The following is a 27895-nucleotide window of genomic DNA, read 5'->3' on the forward strand; positions in this document are numbered from 1 at the left end:
GTAATAAAGACAGCATGTTATACGAAGAAATGATTTCATTCGCTGTGAATTACACTTAATATTACATGGACATAATTAAATGCAGTACAACATATATCTTTTTTCAAATTTTCAGTGGTGTCCATAATGTCGTGTTTTACTCGTGCTGTTTCTGATGCGTCGGTTTCTTCGAGTGCAATTGCGGATCGAAACGCGCCAAGCCTTTCAACGTGCTGCGTTGACCGCGAGTTAAGCGTGTTCTGTGCAGCTCGTTGACGCATGCGTCCGTGGCGCAATGGTTACAATATCAGGCTTGTATGCTAGAGGTCCTGTGCTGGAATGCTGCCTTCGGATAACTATATTATTGTTTATTTGCTTAATTATAGCACCGTACTTCGTTGAAAATGATCCGCTTGCAATTTCACAAAGCCGTTTGAAACCAAAAGGACGAAGTTTAGGTCAATCGAAGTACTGACCGTCAATCCCAGGCTGGCTGATTTGCCCTGCTTGCAGCTAGCGTCGGCACTGGCGCCAGAGTAACCTCTAGTAATTATTGTATGAAACTGTATGCTCGAAATGGTAGAGTCGTAAACTATTTCACTGCAGCACAGCTCTTAGATGCCTCTATCTCGTGAAACGCGTACAGTGTGAGAGGCAAGGTACATACTAACGGTGCCTGGAACTCAGCAAGCTTCGCTTTGAGAGACCAGTATCCAGGTGAGAAGTGTCCCATAGTAGTGTAGAGAACTGGTGTGCGTTCATATACCTAGTGTTTAAAATTGAGCTTCATGGTTTTCTTAAGTTCAGGCAGTGAGAGGCACGTGAAGACAACCTGTGCAAATAAGTTATGAGGCCAGGAGGACACAACTTATTCTAGAGACTATTCTGCGACAGAATGCTTCCTGCACCCGGAAATGGAGTGCTGATTGAACAGACCTGCAGTTAACCACAACTGGTTATATACACGATAATCGGTTATGTATTGGTAATGTTCATGCTAATGATTCTTGCAAAAATTCTCTTGCGATTGCTATAAACTTTTTCAGGAAAAATGAACATTTCAACTCAAATGCTCTACTTTTATTATTCAAGTCCCGATCACAGCTTATAAGTAACCTTTGCCGCCTTGCTATTTTTTTTTTCAGCGTCAGCCCGCCCGCTTCGCTGCGAGGGAATGGCCTCCTTATTTGAAGATAACATTCGTCACCTCACCTTCGCCATGTCATCGGCATCGACTGATGGATCATCATCGGCACACTACTTAAGAAGTCGGTGCCCCTGGAATCCTCTTAGTGGGTATGGAAGTACGGCAACTGTTTCTTGATGCAGGTAGGTTCAGCTCCTGAACTGTATTGACAAAAATCTGACGATGTTTTTTTTTTGCTCGTACTTCCATGCCCAAAAGTGTTGTTTCCTTTGTCTTGTGAATGCGTTCATGTCGCGAAATTGTTGTTAACGCCCGGCGACGTAGAATTGAATCCCGGACCCACTAGGGAGGAATCTTCCCGGCAATACAGCGAGCTAGTTTCGCTTATAAGTTCTTCACATGAAAAAATGAATTATAGCCATGACGAAGTTATGACTGCGCTCAATGAAGTCAAGGCTGCCCAAAATTCAATAGAACAGCAGATTACAGATATTGAAGATCGTCTTCATGCAGTTGAAAAAAGCATTCGTACATCTGAGGCAATGCTGTTTCAAAGTGTTGCTCCGCAAGTCGTGACACTTGAGCAGAGACTCGACGAATTCGAAGATTGCTCAAGCCGCGAGAATCTCATATTCCACAGTGTCGTCGATAGTTCTAAACAGATGTGGGCCGAATCGGAACCAAAAATATGCTCTGCTCTGAATGACGCATTTAACTTTGGTTTGGACGGGAACGACGAAAGCATATCTCGCGGCCACAGACTTGGTCGTTTGGCTAAATATGTTTCGTTTAGGCTCCGGGAAACTATTCTTGCCTCAAGAAAACAACCTAAAATCCTCCAAAGTATCCGTTAGTGAAGATTTTTCCAAAGCGACAAGAAATGTGAGGAAAAAGTTGTTTGAATTTGGTAAGCAAAGTGGCAAAAAGTTTTCACTATGGTATAACAAGCTTCATAGTGGCAATAAGTGCTATGTTTACTCGGCGGACACAGACAGCGTGTGTGAATTAGGACCAACCAGTGACAGCGGTATAGCCGGGTCTTCGTCTAGCACTACCCATACTGCCACAGATACGTCTTTATCCTAACCACAAACGCGCTCTTAATATCGACCACCAGAATTTCTTGAGTCTGCTCAGTAATGTCAGGAGTATTGCAAACAAATGTGACGATTTATCGTTCATTATTGACTCATGTGCTGCCGATGTGGTGGTGCTGACGGAGACTTGGCTTTCAAACGCTATCAGTACTACAGAATTATTTGACTCTGAAAAAACTTACACAATCTGTCGCCAAGACCAGATGGAAAACACGGAGGTGGTGTACTGATTGCCGTTGCCGATTACCCCGTATCAGACATCGTCATCGTCGCTACTGCCCTTGAAATTTTCTGTGTCCGCAAAACCTTGACTACCAAAGTGCATTATTCGGTGTGTGCTCTAGGTTACCGAGCTCGACATCTTTCTGTGACGAATTATGTGATGCATTGAATGGTTCGGTTACGAGATACCCTTCACTGCCTTTATTTTTGTAAGCTGACTTCAACTTTCCCAAAATCGATTGGCGTGGTGCCTTTCCTACTATCAGAGACGCTTCTGCTGTCAGTCAATCCTTTTTCAACCTATGCAGGCAGTTCAATCTTACATAACTGGTTTCAATACCTACAGGTTTGGGCTCCGGTACACCTAACCTGTTAGATTTAATTCTTACCACTGCTCCTCACCTTTTGCATGGTATTACTTACATGTCCGGTTTGAGCGGCCATTGCCTTGTTCACTTCGAAATAACTGTGCATACTACTAAGAAAGTTAAAAAGCTCAAGACAACTAGAGACTATTCGAGAGGTGACTACGCATCGGACAACACTGAACTTTAAAACTGATGGTAGCGCTAAAAGGACGGACACAAGATGAAAAGACGACACGACGACGAGGAAACGCTACTAACAACTGGTTTATTTTTCGAAAAAGTTCTATATTTAAAAGAATCACAACACATGCGCACAACCGAACTGCACCAGCCTTCTTTATCGCAATATCGAAAACATGCACGCGAAGTGAAATGATAAAACATTCGAGCACCAAGAGGTGAACACATGACCAATTGAATACAGCCATACGTTACGGTTTTTCAAATCTCCCCAGAAGTGTGCGCTCAGCCGAGTACAAATTTATTGAAGCATCAGCAATGCTTCAATAAATTTGTACTCGGCTGAGCGCACACTTCTGGGGAGATTTGAAAAACCGTAACGTATGGCTGTCTTCAATTGGTCATGTGTTCACCTCTTGGTGCTCGAATGTTTTATCATTTCACTTCGCGTGCATGTTTTCGATATTGCGATAAAGAAGGCTGGTGCAGTTCGGTTGTGCGCATGTGTTGTGATTCTTTTAAATATAGAACTTTTTCGAAAAATAAACCAGTTGTCAGTAGCGTTTTCTCGTCGTCGTGTCGTCTTTTCATCTTGTGTCCGTCCTTTTAGCGCTACCATCAGTTTTAAAGAATGCATCACCAACTAGCCCAGCACCAAGTTTTATTGAACACTGAACTTGCACTCTTCATTGAAAATTGCATGCCTACTTTCTTTGAGAGAACAGTTGATCAAAATTGGCCTTTATTTAAGAAAGCAGTCGCTTCCCTAGTTGATAAGTATGTCCCATTACGCCTAATTGCGAAAAACTCCCAATCACCGTGGTTCACCGTCATCCTGAAATGACTTTTGAATAAGAAGAAACGCTTCTTTCGCCTTGCAAACCGTGTTAACAATTCGGAACGTTAGTGCGCATACATCGATGTTCTATGAACTTATCGATTGGCTATCAAAGAAGCCAAGCATGTCTTTCTGAATAACACACTTCCATCACTTCTTTCCACAAATCCATGTAAATTCTGGAGCGTTATCGAACCCAAAGAACGAAATGTCATTTAGCTTTCTGATAGCGCTAGGAATACTATGACAACTTATGAATGCTGTAAACTGCTGTGAATGCCATAAAATGCTGTGAATGCCATAAACATCACCTTTGCGAAATTATTTTCTGATTGTTCTTTTCATGTGGCCCCAGAAATGCTTAAGCGTGACTTTTTCCCCATGGACGCCGTTGTCATCGATTTCACAGGTATTGTGAAGCTAATACAGGGCCTGAAGTTATCTTCTAGTTGCGGTGTTTACAACATCAATTCAAAGTTTTTCAAAATACTGCTATTTATTGCAGCGCATACTTAGCGCACCTTTTCATCCAGTGTGTTGAACGCTCCACAATACCGGCTGATTTGAAGGTAGCGAGGGTGGTTTCACTCTTCAAACAAGGTAATCCGAATTCTCCCCTTAACTGCAGGCCTACTTTATTAATTAACAAGCATTCCCCGTAAACTTATAGAGCACATCATATACTCTAATCTAGTTTCTTTTCTTGAAAGCAACTCGTTTTTCAGTTCTTGTCAGCACGGTTTTCGAAATAATTTTTCTTGCGCAGCTCAACTCTTGTCTTTCACTAATATCTTAGCGTCGTCTTTAGATAGAGATCTGCTAACCGACTGTATATTTCTAGACTTTGCTAAGGCTTTTGATAAGGTGCCACATCAATTACTCCTTCTTAACATTAGTTCCCTGAACATTGACCCTAATCTTTTCAAATGGATTGAATGTTTCTTGACTAACCGCTCTCAATTTGTATCAGCTAACGACTCGTTATTATAACCATGTGCCGTAACATCTAGTTTTCCCAAAGGTTCTGTTTTGGGTCCTTTACTCTTTCTAATTCATATTAATGATCTTCCGATTGGGATTACCTCTTCCCTTAAGCTTTTTGCTGATGGCTGTGTTCTCTTTCGCGCACTAAGTGACCCTAACGATAGTTGAGCCCTTCAGTGTGATCTTGACAACGTATTTAATTGGTGTGAGCGATGGTGTATGGTTCTTAACCCGTCTAAGTGTGAAGTTATGTCCACCTCACGCCAATCTAATCCGTCCGAAACATTCGATTACAAGAAAACGGAGTTTCACTAGAGAGTGTCCTATCTTATAAATGTATTGGTGTTCACATTACTAACAACCTATCGTGGCGCATGCACATAGAATATGTCACCAACAATGCGAACCGCGCCCTTGGCTACATGCGCAGAAACTTCTGTCAGGCTCGGTCCCATTTGAAGCTACTTTTGTATCAAACACTAATACGGCCTAAGCTAGTATATGCATCATCCATATGGGACCCTTGCAACTCACTTCAGTCGACGCTATTTCGAATTATTCTCGCACAGCTAGAGTTTCTTTAATGAAATAAAAACTTGGTATAGCTAATCTTGCAGTTCGTAGAAAAATTGCACGCCTTAGACTTTTCCACAGCATTTTTTTTATAACAAGACACTAAAACAGGAATTTCTTTCTTAAATCCCATCATATATATCATCACGTGTTGATCACCCGCATAATGTTAGCTGAAAAACAAATGTGCTTTTAATTCTTTCTTACCTAAGACTAGTGCAGAGTGGAAACACGTTCCCCCTCTTATTGTTTGCATTGAAGACAAGCCATCCTTCAAGACAACCGTCACCAATCATGTCCTTGAACAGGCATCTGCATTAGGATTCCTGCTTATTGCTGTACTTCTTTTGTTGTTAATTTGTTTTTCCACCCACCCCCTCCGTAACGCCGCTGATGACCCCGGCGGTATGGTATTATATAAATAAATAAATAAAAAAATAAATAAATAAATGTATACATAAATAAATAAATAACTAAATAAATAAATAAATAGTTTACAATCCATTTGTAAACGTATGACGATATCAGCACAAAAGATCAGTTCTGTGCATGAAATCTAATGCTGTGCCTACGCACAAAAGTGCAACATATATTCGAACTTTAAGAATAACGAACACGGTGACTAATAGAGTTACAAGAAGAAAAAAAAAGCTGTGCCTATGAAGCGAGCAAGTAGTTCGCTTCAAAAAAATTGAGTCGCGTAAGCATGATCATGAATTGACGGTGAAATATACGACAAACACACCAGCAAATAAAGAATTTAAATTAAATTATGGGGTTTTACGTGCCAAAACCACTTTCTGATTATGAGGCACGCCGTAGTGGAGGACTCCGGGAATTTCGACCACCTGGGGACCTTTAACGTGCACCTATATCTAAGTACACGGGTGTTTTCGCATTTCGCCCCCATCGAAATGCGGCCGCAGTGGCCGGGATTCAATCCCGCGACCTCGTGCTCAGCAGCCCAACAGCATAGCCACTGAGCAACCACGGCGGGTAAATAAAGAATTTAACGAGAAGCATTGCTTACCTATAGATCACATTTATTGCTGTCTTCGGTATTCGTTGCTGCCTCTGGTACTCACCACCCTTACGTAAGCGAAGAACTTGTGTCATTGTCCATCGCCAATGTGTCACCTTCAAGAGGCCATGCAGCGCACCGAACATGTCGCTGCACCAGGGCGTCAATGCTCCTTTTCAGTGGCTCGCGCACCTTTAGGGGTCTTTTTTGTAACTCTTCCACGCGACACGAGCGCTTCAGACACAAAGCACGCTTGGCAAGCGCACGTCACCAAATCGGAGAGCGCTAAAATGTGATTAAAGCGATGAAACAAAGCCCGGCACGGCCGTTACGAAAAGACTGCACCGGCGATACTATTCCCGGCATGCTTCTCGAGAGCTACACAACGCTGAATAGATATGACTGCGCTCATGTTTGGCTGAAGCTGAAACGCGTTTGATTATGGCATCCATCTATAGAGCGCTACTAACAATAAGCAAGCTTCAGTTCCGTCAAAGTGTCGCATAAGCATACATCAACATTCCAATATTCGCTAGTTCAAAGACGTTGCTGTTCGTTTTTATTTGCATATTTTCTCCCTGCTCATTTGGCCGCCGTAGTGGCCTGATACCGTGAGCTCCCGTTCACCTTTCTACAAGACCTTACTGGAGCGGCTGTCGCCCGCAATCATTTAATTGTAGCGGCTTCTTTTCTGCGTGTTAGCGAGCGGGCAAAATTGGTGCGTGTCTGGCGTTCTCTAAGCAACCCGAGATTTGGTGCAATTTAGGAACAGCCCCCTCTTATGCGTTACATATGCAAAAAAAGAAAAGGAAACCACACGGCGGCATATTACATTCCGTTGCAGTGTATTATTATTACAAGGTCTTATTACAAAGCCTTATTACAAAGCATTTTTCTCCCCTACACGATAGTTATTGGGCGGCTTGACGCTTTTATTCTATCGTTCCTAGTGATTTTACAGTACTCCAGCGTGCGCCCACCTTGTCCCTTCAGTGTGAGTCCTGTTGTGGATTGGTGTCGTGTTTCAGGAGAAGATATAACAAAGGCGACTAATGGAAGCATTTGTACACAAGGAAATAATAAAGAGATATTAGGCACAAACGTATATTCAATAGCGATAATGCATCCGCGTTTAGTTTTCTTTCAGGTAGGTTTGATACGATAGCCTAAAATGCCTTCACTGGTAGCGGCCGCCTTTTCAGTACGGTGAACCCTAGTTCAATTTATGCCGCAACAACATCACAGGATATGGCACAGGATATGGCTACCTCGACCCCGGCAGATATGCATTGTGCATGTTCTTTTTTTTTTTGCGTTACACCTGGGAAGCCACGTGGCAAAAAAAGGCCTTGCAGAGGTGAAAAAACACATGCAGGAAACGGAAACACAAAATCATAGAAAAAATGAACAATGTACAGACATTCTACGTATTTACATGTCGTTCCGACCACTTACTCATTCGAGCCTTTTAGCCTGACTCGCACACTCCACCATCTAAAGGGAAGGACACTAAAGAAGAAAGTCTGAGTTTGCAGCACTGGTAAGTTTCGCTTCTGCTCTTACATTGGTAATCTCCCCGTGAAACATCCTCCGTGGTTGCTTTGAGGCTTCGGTGTTGCGCTGGTAAGCACGAGGTCGCGGGATCATATCCCGGCCACGGCGGCCGCATTTCGATGGGGACGAAGTGCAAAAACACAAGTGTACTTAGATTTAGGTGCACGATGAGAACCCCAGCTGGTGAAAATTAATCACAGTCCCCCGCTATGACGTGCCTCATAATCAGATCCTGGCTTTGTCAGGTAACAACCCATAACTAAATTCTTTTTTTTCACCGTGAAAGGCTTCTTTGCGCATTGAAAAGAAAAAAAAAAACTTGTGAGGTAAGCCAACCTGTAGTTAGCGAAGTTACGCAAAGACAAAGATCTTGCTCAGCGAGTAGGAGCTAAGAATGGGACACAATTCTAAAGCACGGTACTCTCCCGCGTGAACCCTCGCGTAGGGGGGGGGGGGGGGGTCTAGAGGAGCGTGTCGTACTGGCGGAATTTTTTGGCTGCACTGTCTATGCAAAGAGTAATGTTTTTAGACACTACATACCCACAGGAAAGGCTCGGGAAACGCTTGGCTAGAAACAGAGACACCCGACACGTGAAAGTCCGGGTAACTCGATTTGACAAAGGTTCCTTAACAGACGCAAAAACGAACGAAACGTGTGGACGCAGCGTTGTTGTTCCCGCACGAGGCCTCCGTGACGTCAATGGTATGACAGCGGTAGCTCGGGTCCAGCTAGCCTGTTATAGGGAAAGGCGAACTTAACTCTCATCTAAGTGAGCCAAAGGCCAAACGTAGCAAATTTTAAGAAATGTTAGTGGTCCTTGAGGGCCCAGTTGTGTGAAAATGCTTCAATATCTGCTATGTCGCACTGAGGTATTGACAATGGGGGTGCTCTCACGTGAAATTCCAAAATCGCAAATTTGGTTTCATTTTCTCTTCCCATAATCAACTACGAGAAATTAACTTAAACAGAATTTGAATGAAAACTTCATCATTCTAAACTAATAAGCGTTTCGCTTTTGTGTACAAAAGTTAATACAGATCAACCAACCGGCAATAACCTCTCGTGAACCTTTCCGTCTTTCCATTGCTTTAATTTTTCTCTTTATCTTTAGTGTTGCTTTAAGAAATCTTGGAAAACCCAACTCGTAGATGGGAAGGTAGCGCCGGTGGTATCATCTGACGTGGTCTTCAATCACGCGTCAAGGAACATTATTCGTTCAAAGATAATCCAGCTGGACGTACATTCATGAACATAACGTCGTTGCTAGAACCTTGCTGCAAGCAGAGAGTCGGAACATATGCGTTCCTTGTATAGATGTTGATGCTGCGATTACTGGGTGGAAATGGGGGCATTGTGTGCGTGTGTGGCCAACATGGCAATGGTTGGCAGTGCGCAGTTTATTTAACGCCTAGTATTTCTGGCTAGGAGACCCATTCTCTACTACTCCATTCATTTCGGGGAGGCCTATTTGCAAAACAAAATTATCAGTTCGAAATATGTGGATCTCGTTGGATCTTTTCAGTATTACTTTTTCTGTATGTTCTTCATGACATTACCCACTCTGACTTTTTATGTATGTCTGTCACGCTGACTCCGTGTGGCAGATTGACAAACTGCGGGGCAATTCCTCTCTTCGTTTTCGAATGTTACAGCACCAGCATATTTTTTTTTCGCTTTACACTAGCTTTGTCTTGTTCCACCGTAGCGCACGTCTGTCTCTAACTTCTGTTACGCTAACGACGGCCTTTGTCGTCATTGGCAATAAACAACGAACTTTTTTTTCATCTTCGTGCCAAATCATATCCTCGCCAATGTCACCGCCTGAAGAGAAAAAAAGTTTCTGACTACCACTTCCATTTTGTTGTTAACTCGTGTCAGGCAGGCAATCTGCAATTAGGACTGTAGAGCGCTAACAGCTATAGGACAAAAGCAGCCTTGTGCAATTAGTGCAAGGTATTCCGCTTTACACACACTTTTACAGCGGAAGAATCTGCCATAATTTTTCTTCTGAGGTCACATTGAGCAGTACTATAGTGGACGAGAATTACATTATTCAGATCACATAGAAATTGTTCTCGACTAGCTGTCGGTGTTTTTGCGTGTAATTTCTCGTCGTCATTCTCACGAAAACAACGTCGGCGGCAGGAAGAAGGCGCACGTGGCAATTATTCAGAAGCTTTAAAAAAAGCATACACATATGTGTACACATATAGATAATATATATATATATATATATATATATATATATATATATATATATATATATATATATATATATTGTCACGTGGTGGTGACGTTAAGAACACAGTAGCAATACTGTGAAAGGCAAAACTAGATTTTATTGGGCGAACCTGTGCCCACAAAACAGGCTACACTTATAGCACAACGAAAGCGGCGAACACAGTCGGCGATCGTCGGAAATCTGATCAGCGGGTCAAGCGCGTCGGCTTTTATAGAGCAGTCATCGAATGTTCCAGACTAATCGTTGGGACCCGCGTGCCTTCGACATAGTTCTACACCATTCGCGTCAGGCGATGAAATCAGATAACACAAGGTTCGGCGACAACAGACCGCGGATAGAAGCATCGATAACTTTCGAGAAACTTCGGATACATGCAGGCGCGTCCCGCGCTGTGTGATAGCATTTGTTAGGCGGCGAAGCATGGTCGCCCGATAAAGATAAGTACACGTGTCAATACCCCCCTCTTAAAAAAGCATCGACCCGATGCTGCAAACAAACGAAAGTAATACACAAAAGCACTCGTAGCAAAGAAAACAACGAAGTTCGTCAGCGTCCGTAAAAGGGTTTAAGGCGCACCACGTGGACCACTTCAGATCGTGCGCGGCGCCGCTGTGAATGCGAAATGCCGTCTGGCACGACCTCATAGTCCAGAGCGCCAACACGTCGGATGACCTTGTAGGGTCCGAAATAGCGTCGCAGTAGCTTCTCACTGAGTCCTCGTCGGCGTATCGGGGTCCATACCCAAACACGGTCGCCGGGCTGGTACTCGACGAAGCGTCGTCGGAGGTTGTAGTGTCGGCTGTCGGTCCTCTGTTGGTTCTTGATCCGGAGGCGGGCGAGCTGTCGGGCTTCTTCGGCGCGCTGGAGATAGCTAGCGACGTCAACATTCTCTTCGTCAATGACGTGGGGCAGCATGGCGTCGAGCGTCGTCGTCGGGTTCCTGCCGTAAACCAGCTTAAACGGCGTGATCTGTGTTGTTTCTTCCACCGCCGTGTTGTAAGCGAAGGTTACATACGGCAGGACCGCGTCCCACGTCTTGGGCTCAACGTCGACGTACATCGCTAGCATGTCGGCGAGGGTTTTATTCAGGCGCTCCGTGAGACCATTAGTTTGCGGATGGTAGGCAGTTGTCCTCCTGTCGTATTCTCTGTCATTGTCCCTGCATTAGCGCTCGTCCTGTCGTATTCTCTGTCATTGTCCCTGCTACTTTGCGCTTTTCTTTTGAATAGTCCTCCTGTGGCTTGTCTGGTTATATTGCAGTTGGGTCTTGGCGTCGGATCACGGCTGCGTCGTGTTGAACTGAAGCTTGAACGTCGCGTCGTCAAGTCGTCTTTCGTCGGTGTAGTCTTGGCTTCCTGACTTCGTCGGGACAGCGGCGTGTCGTCATTAGGTCGTCGAGATGGTTGCTTCGTCGTCTTCGTCGGCGGCGGAGGATCTTCGTCAGTTCGACGAACAGCAACCGCACCTCCATCGGTTGCTGCTTTTAGTTTTCCGGATATGGGCTGACGGACCGGCCGCGGGCTGGGCCAGTGTATGGTCGGCGCTGCGGCGACAGGCAGCGGCCTGGTGACGGCGAACGGGAAGCTCGTCGAGGGCTCCACTGAGTGGCGGCGAGGTAGTCGGCGATATCGCGAGGTCGTTCGCCAATCTGTGGCCGCGGCGCGTTAACGGCGAAACCTCGCAGTCCCATCTCCCGGTATGGGCATCGGTGGTACACATGGCCTGCTTCTCCGCAGTGGTAGCAGAGCGGGCGGTGGTCAGGAGCGCGCCAAACGTCTGTCTTCCTCGGGTAGCTGCGCTGGGCGACGTGTGGTCGTGCTGGCGGCGGCGGCGGCGGCGGACGACGGAATTGCGGCGTGACAGGGCCCTGGCGCGGTCGCGGAGGGGGACCTTGACGGCGTGCGACGGCGGCGTAGGTCATCGCTTGCGGCTCAGGCTGCGGCGATTCAGGGGCTACTCCAAGTTGTTGTTGGAGTTCCTCACGCACGGCGTCGGTAATCGAAGCCACTTGAGGCTGTGATGAAGGGAACAGCTTTTGTAGCTCCTCCCGCACGACAGCTCGGATAGTCTCGCGTAGGTCGTCGGTGGCCAGTGACTGAACTCCGGCGTAGTTTGTCGCGTTTGTGCGGCGGTCGAATTGCCGGTTTCGCATCTCGAGTGTCTTCTCGATGCTGGTGGCCTCGCGAAGAAACTCGTCGACGGTCTTCGGTGGGCTTCGTACCATCCCGGCAAAAAGTTCCTCCTTCACACCACGCATGAGTAGGCGGACTTTCTTTTCCTCGGACATTTCCGGGTCAGCGTGGCGGAATAGGCGGCTCATTTCTTCTGTAAATATTGCGGTGGTCTCATTTGGTAGTTGCACCCGGGTTTCTAATAGCGCTTGGGCTCGTTCTCGGCGTACAACGCTTGCGAATGTCTGCAGGAAGCCGCTTCGGAACAGCTCCCAGGTCGTCAAGGTGGCTTCTCGGTTCTCGAACCACGTCCTGGCAGCGTCTTCCAATGCGAAGAAGACATGTCGCAGTTTGTCGTCGCTGTTCCAGTTGTTAAAAGCAGCGACCCTCTCGTATGTCTCAAGCCAGCTTTCCGGGTCCTCGAACGTTGAACCGCGGAACGTCGGAGGCTCCCTGGGCTGCTGCAGCACAATGGGAGATGCAGGGGCTGCCATTGGGGTGGACTTGGTGGTGATCTTCCTGGTTTCAGGCAAAAGTCCGTGCTCCGGGGGCAGTTGTTGAAGACGGCGGCTTGCTCGATGATCCGGGACTACGTTGGTGCTGTCTTTGAGGTCCGGGCTTGGATCACGGTTTGTCGGGGGCGTCCGGTACATGAACGCGCACGCACCTCCACCAGATGTCACGTGGTGGTGACGTTAAGAACACAGTAGCAATACTGTGAAAGGCAAAACTAGATTTTATTGGGCGAACCTGTGCCCACAAAACAGGCTACACTTATAGCACAACTAAAGTGGCGAACACAGTCGGCGATCGTCGGAAATCTGATCAGCGGGTCAAGCGCGTCGGCTTTTATACAGCAGTCGTCGAATGTTCCAGACTAAACGTTGGGACCCGCGTGCCTTCCACAAAGTTCTACACCATTCGCGTCAGGCGATGAAATCAGATAACACAAGGTTCGGCGAAAACAGACCGCGGATAGAAGCATCGATAACTTTCCAGAAACGTCGGATACATGCAGGCGCGTCCCGCGCTGTGTGATCGCATGTGTTAGGCGGCGAAGCGTGGTCGCCCGATAAAGATAAGTACACGTGTCAATATATATATATATATATATATATATATATATATATAAAGATATATATATGCACTGACAATTAAACTCTTTGAAAAAAAAAAACACCGTGGAAAGCATCGTCAGCGCCAATGTTAATAGTGACGTCACGGTGAGAAACGCCATGTAGTCACAAAGCAACTCGCAGCATTTAACGGCGCGAGTTGTCCTTGTAGTAGTCATGAAAATGTACTGATAGAATGCATTCGTTGAAATCTCATAGGTGGCACTGCTCGCGACTGTAACATGCAAGGAAATTAAGTTATCATAATCATCAAGTGCATATTTTTTTTTGTCCACTTCTGCACAATGGCCTCTCCCAGCGATCTCCAATTAGCGCTGCTATGCGCTAAGTGATTCCAACTTGCGTCTGCAGATTTTCTAATTTCATCATCTCACCACATTTCCTGGCGTCCTCGACGGCGCTACCGCTCCCTTGCACCCATTTTGTAACTCAATTCGTCCGCCTGTTATTTACCTTGCGCATTACACGGCCTGCCCGTTTCGTTGTTTTATGTTAAAGGCAACTGGATTACTGCTATCCCCGTATCCCGTTGGCTCTCTGATCCACGCACTTCGTTCCTGTCACTTAACGTTAAGCCTTAAATTTTTCGTTCCATCGCTCTTTGCGCGGTCCTTAACTTGTTCTCGAGCTTCTTTGTTAACCTCCATATTTCTACCCCGTATGTTATCACCGGCAGAGGCAATGGTTGTGCAATTGGTTTTCAATGACAGGGTAACCTCCTTGTCAGGATTTCGTAATGCCTGCCGTATGTACACTAACCCAATTTTATTCCTCAGAAAACTTCCTTCTCATGGTCAGGTTTACCTGTGACTAAGAGACTAAGGTAAACGTACTCTTGGGAAGGCTCCAGAGACTGGTGATTATGAATTCTTGTTTCATAGTCAGGCTGTTAAAGATTACCTTTGTACTTTGCATATCATTCATCGACTGCAATCTTGCCCGTTGTTGGTTAAGGGCCTCAATCATTTGTTGCCATTCATCTCCCGTGTTGGTAAACAGGACAATGCCATCTGAAAACCGAAGGCTGCTAAGATATTCGTCGTTGATCATCCCTCCTAATTCCTTCCCACTCCGTTAGCTTTAATACTTCTTCCAAGCCTGCGGCGAATAGCTTTGCAGAAATTCTGACTACGTGCCTGAACGCTTTCTTGATAGGCAATCTTCTGGTTATGTTGTGGGGAACCAAGTTAGCTGAGGAATCCTTGTAGATTTTTCCGAAGGTATTCACGTATGCCTCTTGTACTTCTTAAATGCGCAAACAAAATGCTGCTCTTCAAAGGAGGAAAATGGCAATTTCGCAGTGAACGAGTTCACAGCCGAATATATGGCTGAAGGCTGCGGTCCTTTCTCTTTTTCTTATTCTGTACCAATTTTATGCTTCTCTAGTTTCCTAGAGTTGGTTATCCCCAGACGATGGATGACCACCTGGACATATGGTCTGACAATTTAAAGGGACACTGCAGAGGTGCTGGCGTCGGCTACGAGGTTTGCGGCAGTGATGTGCGGGCCTCGAGATGGTTCATGATAGCAATAACAAGGCGAAGCAGGAAAAAAAAGAAAGAAAACATTTCCGGCGTTTAATGACCCAATATCATCATATGAGAATGAGTTAGGCGGCCAAGGGAGAGAGTGGTGGTCGCTGATGATGATGAATAATCCACCGCACTAATATAGAAGAAATTTGATAGCGGCAAACGCCATCACGAGTCTTTCCTTCACCTTAGTGGAACAGTTTTCCTCAGTGTGGGGAGAGTTCTGCTGACCTAGGCTATCAATTTATTTTAGTAATCCAGTTTAAGACTGTGATGCCAAATGGTCATTTCGAAATAATTTTTTAAATAAAGATTTCCTACGCTCGATCTTCGGCGAGAGTAAGTTGCAATCCACCGCTATTATCTCCATTCAACAACACTTATTATTTTTTTTGTGAAGCAGTATGTCCGGTTCGCGAACCACAAATGCGTATGACGCATCCTGCGATAAAAAAATTGTTTAGCTTTATCTGCGGTGTCATGAATTGAAATTTATGATAATATGAGTTTATAGAGAATATAAACTTCGCACAAAAATTAAATTTTTTACCATAATGTCAATTGTCGTGAACCTACTGCCTATAGTTCTTCTTTTTTTATTTGCGATCTGCGTGAAAATTTTCCGAGGATTTGAGTTTCATATTGCATCAGATCGTAAACTGGTAGAAAAGAACCCGCTATAAACTTCTAATTTCGTTTTGTTGCCATAGCAATTATATAGCCACTCCAGGCGCATTTCCGCTATCGGCGTCGCCATGATGTTCCATATAAAGTCCAAGGGCGAAACAGTGTCGTCGCGCTAAAGGTTCTTTGTACGAGGGTGATCCGACAATGGCAGCTGAAGCGCGCGTGTGCAAGGGAAGAAAGCAGTGAGGAAGCGCGCCGTCTTCAGTCGCGCGTAAGGCACCGGGGTGAGGTAGGGAAGGGATAGGAGGGCGTTCTAGTCGGGCCCCGCTGCGGCGTATGGAGTGGCCGCGCGGGCTTTATCTGCAAAGTCATCTGCGATAAATACAGAGTCTAGATAAGCGCAGCGGATTCATAGTTTGGTGGGGGGGGGGGGGGGGGGGGCTATGTTCTAGCCGCTAAGTTCGCGCTGAAGCGACAGGGAGTACGAAGCTCAATTCGATCACTGTTGCTGCTGAACTTCCCCACTCCGGCGTTTTCACAGCGAGTTTGAGCGGTCATCAAGTGAGCTTTATTCACGATTGCTTGTGCGTACGCGCATGCTTTAATTAGTAAGCTGATGTTTACAAGTACACTCGGCCGATAAAACTACTATCCTTAACTCCTATAGCTGTCTACTAATTTGCTGTCGCAATCGATGCCTCGCCTTTCGGGCGAAACTGCGGCTTTTTATTGCTAAAGCTAGACTCGTACATGGGCGTTCGCGCATTCTCATAGATTGTATGCCCCACACGCACAGCAATTTGAAGCGTAGAATATGTAACCAAACAAGTTGTTGCTTTAGAACACGCCGTTGTATCTTTCTTTCCCGGAGAAATGTTAATGGAGAAATTCGTGGATATGCGACTAACTTCCCCATTAAATGGCAGTTACAGGCTCGTTAAACATTACGCATTACCTAGCGACCTAACAGAAGCAAGGAAGCGCGATTTGTCGTAGCAGAAAGGCTTCAAGCGTTAGCGCGCATCTCGCTTATTCTGCGGCTGCGGCTGAGAACGGTCGCGCGTGCCGCTTCTTAGCAATAATATCTGCGGTGAGTACGAAGCATGGGACGATAGCTGATGGCGTCGTGTGTGCTCTGACATACCACCAGCGTTCTGACATCGAGCGTCTGCGTTCATCGAGTGACATGTGTTCATAATAGCCTGCGGACGTCGCAAGTTATTTCTTAGTTTAAATGGTGAGAGAAGGTTTGCAGCAGTTTATGGAATTGACAAAACTACTACGCTTACTTCGAATAGCTGTGTAGTAAATTGTTGTCGGTATAAATGATCTGGCCTGGAGTGTGATATGGCCACTTATTTTTGAAATCACAGAATCAGTCTCATTGCTAATATTAGACGAATAATTCACTTAGTCATCGCTTTTTCTTCGCAGTACCCTCGTCATGGAACCAAAAATACAACACTATCAACAGTATCACGAAGTGGACGGCTATTACATCAGCAAAAGCTTTGCAGAAGAATGCGTCCGTTCAGCTCTCCGCTACAAGGCGCAGCCGGGAGACCTATTCATCGTCAGCTACCCCAAGTGCGGGACAACATGGATGCAGCACATTGTATACAACATCATAAACAATCACCCTCCCCCCAGAAATCAGCTGCTCAGCTGCATAGAGATGCCTTTCCTCGAAGCCCAAGGAGCCGAATCTGTCAAGGACATGAAGAGACCCGGCCCAATAAAGACACACATGGCTTTCCGATTCCAACCTTACTCGAATGACGCCAAGTACATCTACGTAGCGAGAAACCCGTACGACTGTTGCGTGTCTCATTTCTACCACACCAGGAACGTGCCCATCTACCGCTTTCAAGAAGGCACGTTCGATCAGTTCTTCGACATGTTCGTGGAAGGCAAGGTCGATGTTGGCGACTACTTCGACCATTTGCTTTCGTGGTATGAGCATCGAAATGATCCGAACGTCTTGTTCGTGACCTACGAGCAGCTCAAGAAGGACACAAAGGCTTGGGCCCTGAAAATCGCTGACTTTATTGGGAAAGAGTTCGGCCAGAAGCTGCGGAGTGACAACAGTCGGTTAGAGAGCATACTACTGAACGTCGGCTTTAAGAACATGAAAGAAGCTCTTAACGATTCTATAAAAGCCTTATTCGATGATCTCGATACCGCACTCGGTACAAAGGTGCCCAAATCAGTCGCACTTCTGAGGGAATCGATAGGAGCTGAGGCCTGCGATAGGCCGATGACAGGCGATTTCGTTCGCAAAGGTATCGTCGGTGATTGGCGGAACCACTTCTCGGAAGACCAGGTGAAGCGATTAAAGAAGAGGCTTCAGGAGAAAACACTAGGCAGTGATGTCATGGATTTGTGGAAGGACGCCGATATTCCGCACTGATTGCTTAATGCTAAACTTCCGGCGATTTCGCGAGGCTCGTAATAGTTATGAAAAGCGAACGGATAAGGTACTGCTTCCTTACGCTTGGTGATGTTCCTTTAGTTTCCTTGCGCTTATATATAATAAACGAAAGTGCTAGGGGAATTTTTGCCGAAATCGAGATTGGAGGAATATATTAAACGTAAGAGTTCTACAAGTGCACGAGTTGTTTTTCTGTTTACGGATGCCTCATGTGTGTCATGGTTCCCTTAACGTTATTTTAATTTTCTAACTCAACTGTACTTAGAAAATATTAGTCTGTTCCCTTCTAGCCACATGGCCACAATAACTCTGCTTGTACAATGCGGCAGCGCGAGACGACATTGAACTACCTTGTGACCGGCTCGCAAGTACCCTATTTACTCTAGCTTAAGTTGATAGCCAGAAATTACGAAGTCCAAAAGAAAGGAAGGGGGGCGGGGCTTCACTGTAAGCGCCACTGAGCAATAGCACAAGCGGCGTACGTTCTTAGACATGTCACGCTAGGTGCAAAATATTTTTGTTTTCCCCACGGATCATTAAAAGTTGTCATTCTCTTGCGCCATGGTCATTTGCTGACCCAACTTCATTTATTTATTCAAAAATACCCGACTGTTACAATTTAAAGATAGGGTTACATAGTGGAAGAGTTACTAGCATTACGTCTCATAGAATAGCTGGAGGATATCGCATAAAATGAAAAATACAGCTTGCAAGGAATAAGAAGAAAGTTGCAAACAAAGCAAGAAATTTGAAAAAGCTTTGGATATGGTTGTGCAAGTGGTAATAATAGCACTGGTAATTGTACCAGGAAAAGAATAATTGAAAACCGCAGTGAAAAAGCAGTGGTGAAGGAAGAACACCGATTGTCATATACTGAGAGATGAAAAGCTCTTTTGAGAGATGTGAAACTCCGTTGCGCAAAGCGTGCAACGCGTAAGAAGATTATATGGTGAGGTACTACGTAATAAATAGTGAATTTACTAGGCACAAGAATACTATACATGCGAAGGGAAAGCATCAAATGATACTTCAAGCCCAACTGATACATATAATTGCGATAGACACTCGAGGCGAATTTGCGCCGTCGCTTCGATGCCGCGTATAAAGTCGGAAGATCAATAATCGCGCCTATAGGGCGTCGCATCCTATGGCAATGAGGGAAACCGTGTGAGGGTGAGTCGGGAAGGATGGTGGCTAGTTGCGTACGTGCCGTCTAACATGCTCGCACAATGTTGGAAATCTTGCGATCAAGCGGAACGCTTGGTGAGGAGAGCACGCCTTTCCTCCCATATCCCGTATAGAGTTGTCTAGAAAGTATTCTAGACCATTCTTGCCCGGCCGTCATTACGCATGGCTGTCCACGTGTCTCGCGCCCCGAATCTTCGAGGTAATCTGCGGCGGGGTTTATTAGGAGACCACCGGAGGGCACCAGCAGCGTGGCCGTTCGCGGTCGCGCACTAGGGGGTGCTCCGGATCCAGACAAAAGGGGAGATCAAGCTCCAGGGACCCGGCGCACCAATGGACTAAGAAGCGGAAGCAGAGCAGGTACCGAAACAATGTAAGCTTTGGCAGTGGGGTTTCCCAGGCAAAAAATAAGAAAGATGAGGACATAAATAAATTACTAAGAGAGGTTGGGGAGCTTAAAGAGGTCATTAATAAGGTCGCTCAAGAGTTGCATACACCAAATTACAGGCGTGTACGGGGTCCCCCTCCACCCACAACGCGCAACCAAATTTGGTATCGAAACCAAAAAGCCCGCTCCGTACGGCTGCGACTCCCATGTAGCCTGCGGCACCGGAGGAGGAAAATATGATTATCGAATCGGTTAGACTACCCCCAATGAAACGCAAAGGGGAAGACGTTGATCCGTTGGTGGCACTAGAGGAAAGATTAGAAGCCAAAATCGATGCTAAATTTGGTTCGTTCATGGCCCAAATTATGGGAGCAATACAGCAGACTCAAAGCCAGATCCAAGCCCTTACGGGTGAAGTACAAAAGCAAAGGGCAGAATTAGTAGCCATCGGTGAATGGCAACTAAAAGCGGAGGAATAACTCGACCAGCTCCAACATGGCCAGAGGCGCGCAAAGTGAGTCTCTAATCTGGCAGTGGAACGGTCGCGGCTTCCGACGAAAGCGAGCGTTAGTATAACAGTAATTGACGCTATTACATGAGAAACCGCTAGCTATAGCCCTGCAAGAGACGGGCAACGCAGCACAGCTCTCGGGATACCAAGCTTTTTCAAGTGACAGGGGTGAGAAATCTCGCGTCACTACGCTGATTAAGAGGAATATTGCGGCAATCGTGCACGAAATCAACTCGAGAGACATTGAGGCAGTGCTTCTGGAAATTATTACGGGACGAAAAGAGGAACCGAGCGTGTTCCTATTAAACTTGTAGAGTACTCCACAGCAGAGAAAGGTGCGATTCAGAGCCCTCTTTCGCAAAGCTATTCAGGCAGCTGGGACTAATCCCTTGCTAATAGTCGGTGACTTTAATGCAGCGCATCCGAAATGGGGTTACGCTAAACAAGAATACAAAAGGTAGGCAGCTATGGGAGGACGCGCACGAGCTAGAACTCACCCTACATACGGACCCTAGCAGTCCGACCAGGGTGGGTAACAGCGTGTGCGCAGACACCTCCCCTGACCTGACCTTCTCCAAAAATATGACAGATCTGAATCGGAAAAACTCGGAGCTCAATTTCGGAAGTGATCATTTCATTCTGGCCTTGATCCTTAAAAAAGGGGGTGAAGACGCGTCGTGCGCGTCAACCGAGGTTCACCGAATGGGGATTATTTAGGGAGGAGCGAGAGAAAGCTGCCATAGGGAAAATCACAAACATAGAGAACTGGACGGAGGTCATCGCGCGTCGCGCTGAAGAGGCAACCGAGACGCTTGAAGGGGACGATGCCCCGGAAATAGTCGATAGCAAACTGCTTCACATGTGGGAGGCAAAACATGGTATGGAGCGCAGACTAAAGAAGCAAAAATGGAACCGAAATCTTAGAAGGCGGATTGCTAGACGTAACAAAGAAATTGAAAATTACGCGATCAAATTATGCGAACAGAATTGGTGCAGCAGATGCGACGAGATGGAGAGGGGCATGAGCCTTTCCAAAACGTGGGGTCTGCTGAGACACCTATTAGATCCGACCAATTCGAAAACCGTATCGGGAATTAGATTATCCAAAGCGAGGCACGCGTATGAGGGTACAGACGCGGAATTTAAGGACAAACTAATCAACATGTACATTGGCGATACTCATAGCACCCCCCTCCGGGAGTACGACGGAGCTCCCCATGAGGAGCTCGACGCACCCATCACGGAGGCGGAGGTCAGGGCAGTAATATTGGGACTAAAAACAAAATCAGCCACGGGCCCTGACGGTATAACTAACAAAATTCTAAGAAGTCTGGACGATGCCTCCTACAGCGCTCTGACGGAGTACATGCAAGAAATTTGTACTAAAGGCCACCTGCCACGCCATTGGAAGATGGTAAACCTGATACCAATTCCAAAGGCGCGATCGTATTCTTTAAGTGTAGCCGGTTTTCGGGGGCGCAGGTTCGCCCAATAAAGCGGAAGTTTCCTCATTCACAGTTTTGCCGCTTTCTACACCGTCACTGCAATGCGACATCTGCTGGAAGTTCTTTGCCTTCATGCACCGGATGGCCCCCAACAAGCCGTCATCCGAGCCTCAAGAACGAAAACCAACGTCGCTTACACGAGCAGTCGTGGCTTCCTCAGGCCAACGGCTGCTTTCAATAGCAGCGTTGATATACCTGATTTCTAACATGAACGATGAACCTAAACGTGTAGGTCATCTTCGTGCTCTTTCCTTTTTTTTTGTCTGTGTTTGTTTGTTTTTGCTCAGTGTGAAGACAGGGAAAATTGATTGCTGCGTTTAACATATCGGGGGGGGCTCTGGGTTCATTTCGTTAATTCTTTAGCCAATTGGCCATTCGTAAAGAGGAAAGAGCTTCCGTGAGCGAGAAAATCGCGAAAATTGCAACTCGCAGTGGGGCCGCCTATTTTGAACCATGGTACTTATCATATTACATCAGCGCTGGCTGATTCACAAGGATGCCAAAGAAGTGGCTCAAACGGAGCTCCCGTGCAGATTACATTAACTCCTTCGTTCAGTGCGGGCGATTCAAATTCAGAAGCCGCAGCGGCATTTTCGGTAGAAGTTTTCCATCGAACAAGGTCCCATGCTGGCGCACAGGAAACGGACTTTTAGGCGAATCATCTACCCACTTATATTCCGTTTCATACATCAGGTCCAACGCTGTGGAAGCTAGATATACTTTTTGCAGAGAACTTAGAAACAGTTCGGTGTCTTTCGACGGATTTTTGTGAAAATGTTCTTTATATAAGGTCAATTCTGAATGAAAATAAGAATTTACCCTTACACCCGCATTCAGAAATGTAGCGTAACTTGAAGCTCATGCTTGACCCGATATAAATGACGCCTGGTGCGAACGCACCCAAGACGCTCATTGCGTTTCTTTTAGTGCGTTCACGACAGGCGTCATTTAAATCAAGTCAAGCATGGACTTTAAGTTACGACGCATTTCTAAATACGGCGTTAGCAGCAGATAAACCGTGCGCTCATTCGGCTGCTAACACGTTGTTTTACGTCAATTTGCTTTTCGTACTTTCTTTATCTGCATCCCGTCGCCGCAGCCTCACGTCCATGCTCGAGCGAGCAAACGCCGCTGGCGCCCAAGGAAGCATAGACGGAATGCGCGGAGTGATAAAATTTGGAGACCTAACTACTTGCGCAGCTTCCACAGTGTTGCACCTGATGTATGAAGCGAAGTATAGCTCAATTTAATATTTTCGTTTAGTGTCCCTTCAAAATAGCTAAACGGAGGAATTGTAAACTATACGAAATGCGAGAACATGAGCACGGCCGTCGATCCCTCCGCACACGTGGGTGACGACGTGCCTTGGAACGCTGAGGTATGCGTCGCAATGTAGAAGAAGGCTCAGAGCGCTCGCTTGATCATTGTTATTTCTTTTCTTTTTCCTTTTTTGCACGTATGCGCAGTGCGCGACAACCTCGCGCGCCTTTGAAGGTCTTACGGAGTCCCGTCGTCCGTAACGGCATTGTTTTACGCGCTGCCTCCCCTCCGAGCGACGTAGTGGAATCGGCCTTGACGCCGTCTTCAATTTGCTCAGACGCGACACCTGCGCGGCACCAAGCAAGGAGCCAAGCTGGAACGTACTAGCGGCGTCGAGGGCTTCTCGCGAGACGCCGCTTGTCGGGGAAGGCGTGCCGCTCCGGCGACCTTCTAACCGTGAGTCATCACGCCACGACTAGAGGCGATACGTGATGTTTGCTGCCGCAATGCATGCGCGTGATAACGCTTGTCGGGGATGAGGAAGCGCGGACCATGTAACACGTATATAAGGCGGCCACGACCTCCCGCAGCTGCATCTATAGTATACAACGGAACGTTCGGGCAGATGGTACAAGTTTTTTACGCTTTTGTACGCCAGCTAATATATTTTGCATTTGTGCGTTAACTGCAACTTCTCAATCGAAGAATAACGCTGTCGAATCGGCTAACTAATAAATGCGGCTACAGATAACTAATTTATTGACTCATGTTCGCGCTGAGTTGCGGCTTCCTAGGGCCTGCACTTTCTTGCTTATGAGCCCTTTGAGTCTTGGCGACTATTAAGATAATACCTGCGTTTATCGCCCATGCATTCACCGTATCTAACTGCCAGCAGCATTGGTATACTTCCGTTTTTAGATTCCAGTGGTTCTACTGCATTTTAGCTACAGTTCTGTCCTGATATTCTTCGTTCGGATTGAACAAAGGAATGAAATACAAGTAAGCGCTATACGTTCGAACACAATAAAGATTGAACTGTTCTTGAATTAGTATGCGCAAACATCTTTTCTGTTGGGGTTCGGCGAGCAACTATACGTACAGCGAGACCAGATGGAGACAGATCAAGAAAGTAAACCGAACACATTGTTGCCATCTGCTCGGGTTGTACGTACTGTATTTTCCGGATTATAGTACGTGGCCGGTGGGTAGTTCCCAGAGGCCAATTTGGGCGTGAAAGGCTTTTTGTTCTTTAGATAATCCACTCACGACAGTATAATATGCAGGGGCGCTTCAGCATACAGTAGAGAAGCAACCCACGCGGCAAGCTTTTTTACAAACTTAGCCATACTGGACCCCTCGAACCCCGTACCTTCCTATGCGCAGGCATTTCCTTCCGACTTTCCTGGGAAGCAGCCCACATCTCTACATTTTTGTGCGTACGAATGCTTATAAATTCGTGGCAGCGTTTCGAACAGGATTTTCGTGCATGCGCTCGCCAGTCTAAACACTCAAAAGCAGCCATTTACGTAGCACAAGCAGCGCTAGCTTAGTGCCAATATGGGCTGGAAATATTGATCGTACGCAGCGACAGTCATAGCACGCCTGAATGTGAACTTGTTTTCTTGAAGCGTGCTTCCCACCTTAAAAGATAAGATGATGCATAGTCCGAACCTATAGATAGTCTGCACACCGAAATATTTCAATTCATTAAATTCGCGAGACCGCGGACTGCAGTGCGGAAACTACACTACTTGCAATGTCACGACAACTATCCTTGACGGCAACGTTCTTTTTTTGTACTTATTTGACGTTTGGTTCTTGCTTCTTTTTTATTTTGCTGTGTTCTGATTTAAATGCGTTTGTGGTAGATGTTGCAACTATGGGCGATATCCGCTTCTGTTTCCGGCTAAGGGAAATCGTACGTAGCAAAGCAAGGCTGGCTAAAACAAATAGACGTACTAGACAAAATAATAACGTAAGAGATACCTTTAATAATGCAAGCTATAAATGAAAGTCGAAATGTGCTAAAGAGCACATGAAATTCAAGCTAGCACATTGTTCGCTAGAACACACAGCGAGCGCAGGAACTAATGTCAGCTCGTGTAATAGCGATGGATAAAAAATAAAATTATAAAGCAGTCAGTCGGAGGTCATGTGTCACTGAAGAAACCACAGACTTTCATACAATGCGCCCATATACGGGGTTGCACGACTGGTTTTAACAAATGTTCGAGATGGAGGGACACTTCTCAGAGACAGTATAGTGCTGCACGGGGTATTTCCACAAGCTATAATTCATACGAAAACATGTTACATCGCTCTCATGATTTTCCCCAATTTTCGACCATTCCAAAAGTTATTTCTATGCATTAAATGCACGCTCATGGTGTTCAGTTGTTGGATATTACTCGATTTTTTTTTTCAGGGATACCGCCGTTGTTGTCTAGAACGCGCAATTAAAGTCCATTTTTCGATGCGGAGCTGATTGTCCATTCAGATACCGTAAATATGGATGCGAAAGAAAATCGAAGTGCCTTAGTAGGAAAAAAATAAAGTAAATTACTTAAATTCTGTGGTTTTATGTGCGATAATCACGATAGTAATATATAGCACGCCGTAGTAGGGTATTACTGATTAATCGAAGCACCACAAACGTTTTTGCATTTTTCCGCCGTCAAGATGCGGCCGCAATAAATGTAATAAATCGTGTTAGTCTTCAGAGGTTATCTCGTTTAGCTGGTAAAAAAGAGTATATGGGAAAACTTACCTCGCTTTCGAGCTTTGAAACGTTTCGTCTTATCTTAATACTGTCGAAAGGAATGTATAGGCGGGACAGCGATGCCATCATTTTTTTTACCTGACCCTACCGTTCTCACGCGAAAAACAGTTTTTGTTCAGTTATTTGGAAGTGCAAAAGCAGTGCGAGAATGTGTCAACTCGGAAGCATGGGTGAACTGCTCTCGGCGCTCGCATCTACTCCTGCAATGTCAGAAATTTGTTTGCGTTGATTCTGCTATATTTACGACGCTCCAGTCATTTTAATATTTCTCAAAGCAAACAATTAGTCACCATGCTAATATTGCATTAATATTTCTTGCGTTCTCCTCTTTCTGCGCAGTGCCTCACGCGTGGAACGAAAGATGCGGCACTATGAACAGTATCACGAAGTCGACGGCTTCTACATCAGCAAGAGTTTTCCAGTAGAATGTGTCCGTTCGGCGCTCCGGTACAAGGCACAACCGGGCGACCTCTTCATCATCGGTTACCCCAAGTGCGGGACAACGTGGATGCAGCACATCGTTTACAACATCATAAATGACCATCCACCTCCCAAAAACCGGCTGTTGAGCAGGGTAGAGATGCCTTTCCTCGAAGCCCAAGGAGCCGAATCTGTCGAGGACATGAAGAGGCCGGGCCCAATCAAGACACATATGGCTTTCCGATTCCAACCTTACTCGAAAGCCGCCAAGTACATCTACGTAGCGAGAAACCCGTACGACTGCTGCGTGTCTCATTTCTACCACACCAAGCACATGCCTGAGTACCACTTCGAAGACGGCACGTTCGATGAGTTCTTCGATATGTTTGTGGAAGGCAAGGTTGACTTTGGCGACTACTTCGACCATTTGCTCTCTTGCCATGTACACAGAGATGATCCAAACGTCTTATTCGTAACCTACGAGCAGCTTAAGAAGGACATCAAGGCCTGGGTCCTGAAGATTGCTGATTTCATTGGGGAAGAGTTCGGCCAGAAGCTGCGGAGCGACAGTAGTCGGTTAGAGAACGTACTACTGAGCATCAGCGTTAAGAACATGAGAGAAACTGTCAACGATTCTATGAAAACCTTATTCGATGGTGCAGAGACCGCACTCGGTAGAAAGGTGCCGAAATGGGTCGCACTCATGAGGGAATCGATAGGAGCTGAGGCCTGTGATAGGCCTATGACAGGCGATTTTGTTCGAAAAGGCGTTGTCGGCGATTGGCGGAACCACTTCTCGGAAGACCAAGTGAAGCGATTGAAGAAGAGGATTCGGGAGAAGACGCTAGGCAGTGATGTCATGAAATTGTGGAAGGACGTCGATATTCCGCACTGAGTGTTTAATGCTAAACTTCGGGCGATTTCGCGAGCCTCGTACCGCTGATGAAATGCGAACGGATGAAGTACTGCTTCCTTACGCTTGATAATGTTCCCTTAGATCTTTTGCGCTGGTGTAAAATAAAGGAAATTCTATTGGAATTTTCGCAGAAATTGAGGTTGCAGGAATACATCAAAGCCATTACAGTTCAATAATTCTACGTGGTCTTCTGTTTGCCAATGCCTCATGTGGGTCAGGCGGCCCTTAACGTTTTTGTAACTTTCTAGCTTTCTTGTAACTTTCGAGCTTAGTTGTCCATAAAATATGTTAGTCTGTTCACTTCTATTCACACAGCCACAATAACGCTGCTTGTACATAACGGCAGCACAAGACGACATAAAACTACTTTGTGACCTGGTCGCAACTATCCTATTTACTCTAGTTTCAGTTGATAGCCAGAATTTGCGAACTGCAACAAAAGAGTGTGGGGGCTTTACTTGAAGCTCAGCGGCACAATAGCACAATCGGCGTACATTCTTAGCTATGTCACGCTAGCTGCAAAATGTTTGTGTTCTCTACGGAACATCAAAAGTTCTTAATCTCTAACTGATCTAACTTCGTTTGTTTGTTCAGGAAAATTATGGCAGGAAATCGTAATTTGTCTAATAACTCTAAGGTTCAGTGCTAAATTAATATTGGAGTTTTTGTTCAAGGCAAGACGCATGAAGACGTCCTAACAAAAATGAACGAATTTTTACAACGTTGGCGACTGCGTGTCTCCGAATAGCCATTGTGATTGTACTAAAACGCCACTGTATGCACGTCCAAAGTGGCTAATTCAAATATTCTTTCTCTGGTTACTGCACA

At 45.9% G+C, this 27895-nt stretch overlaps 1 protein-coding gene across 4 annotated transcripts; it reads left to right on the forward strand.

Annotated features, from left to right (window-relative positions):
- The first annotated feature begins 692 nt into the window (after positions 1-692).
- On the forward strand, positions 693-27189 carry LOC129380059 (sulfotransferase ssu-1-like). 4 transcript variants are annotated; one of them, XM_055072363.1, is made up of 3 exons: positions 693-1308; positions 4187-4240; positions 17107-18315. In XM_055072363.1, exon 3 carries the CDS (start codon positions 17117-17119, stop codon positions 18080-18082), a length of 966 nt encoding a protein of 321 aa, XP_054928338.1. In that variant the 5' UTR covers positions 693-1308; positions 4187-4240; positions 17107-17116; the 3' UTR covers positions 18083-18315. The 4 variants fall into 4 exon arrangements, with proteins under 4 accessions (XP_054928338.1, XP_054928339.1, XP_054928341.1 ...); XM_055072364.1 differs by lacking the exon at positions 4187-4240; XM_055072366.2 differs by lacking the exons at positions 4187-4240; positions 17107-18315 and adding an exon at positions 26071-27189 and having other exon boundaries at positions 1068-1308.
- Positions 27190-27895: the final 706 nt, after the last annotated feature.

The sequence above is a fragment of the Dermacentor andersoni genome, chromosome 7 (assembly GCF_023375885.2).
Source record: "Dermacentor andersoni chromosome 7, qqDerAnde1_hic_scaffold, whole genome shotgun sequence".
NCBI lineage: Eukaryota > Metazoa > Arthropoda > Arachnida > Ixodida > Ixodidae > Dermacentor > Dermacentor andersoni.

Excerpts from the sequence above, each read along its gene's own strand:
- LOC129380059 (XM_055072363.1), top strand. The coding sequence starts at position 17,117 with ATGGAACCAAAAATACAACACTATCAACAGTATCACGAAGTGGACGGC.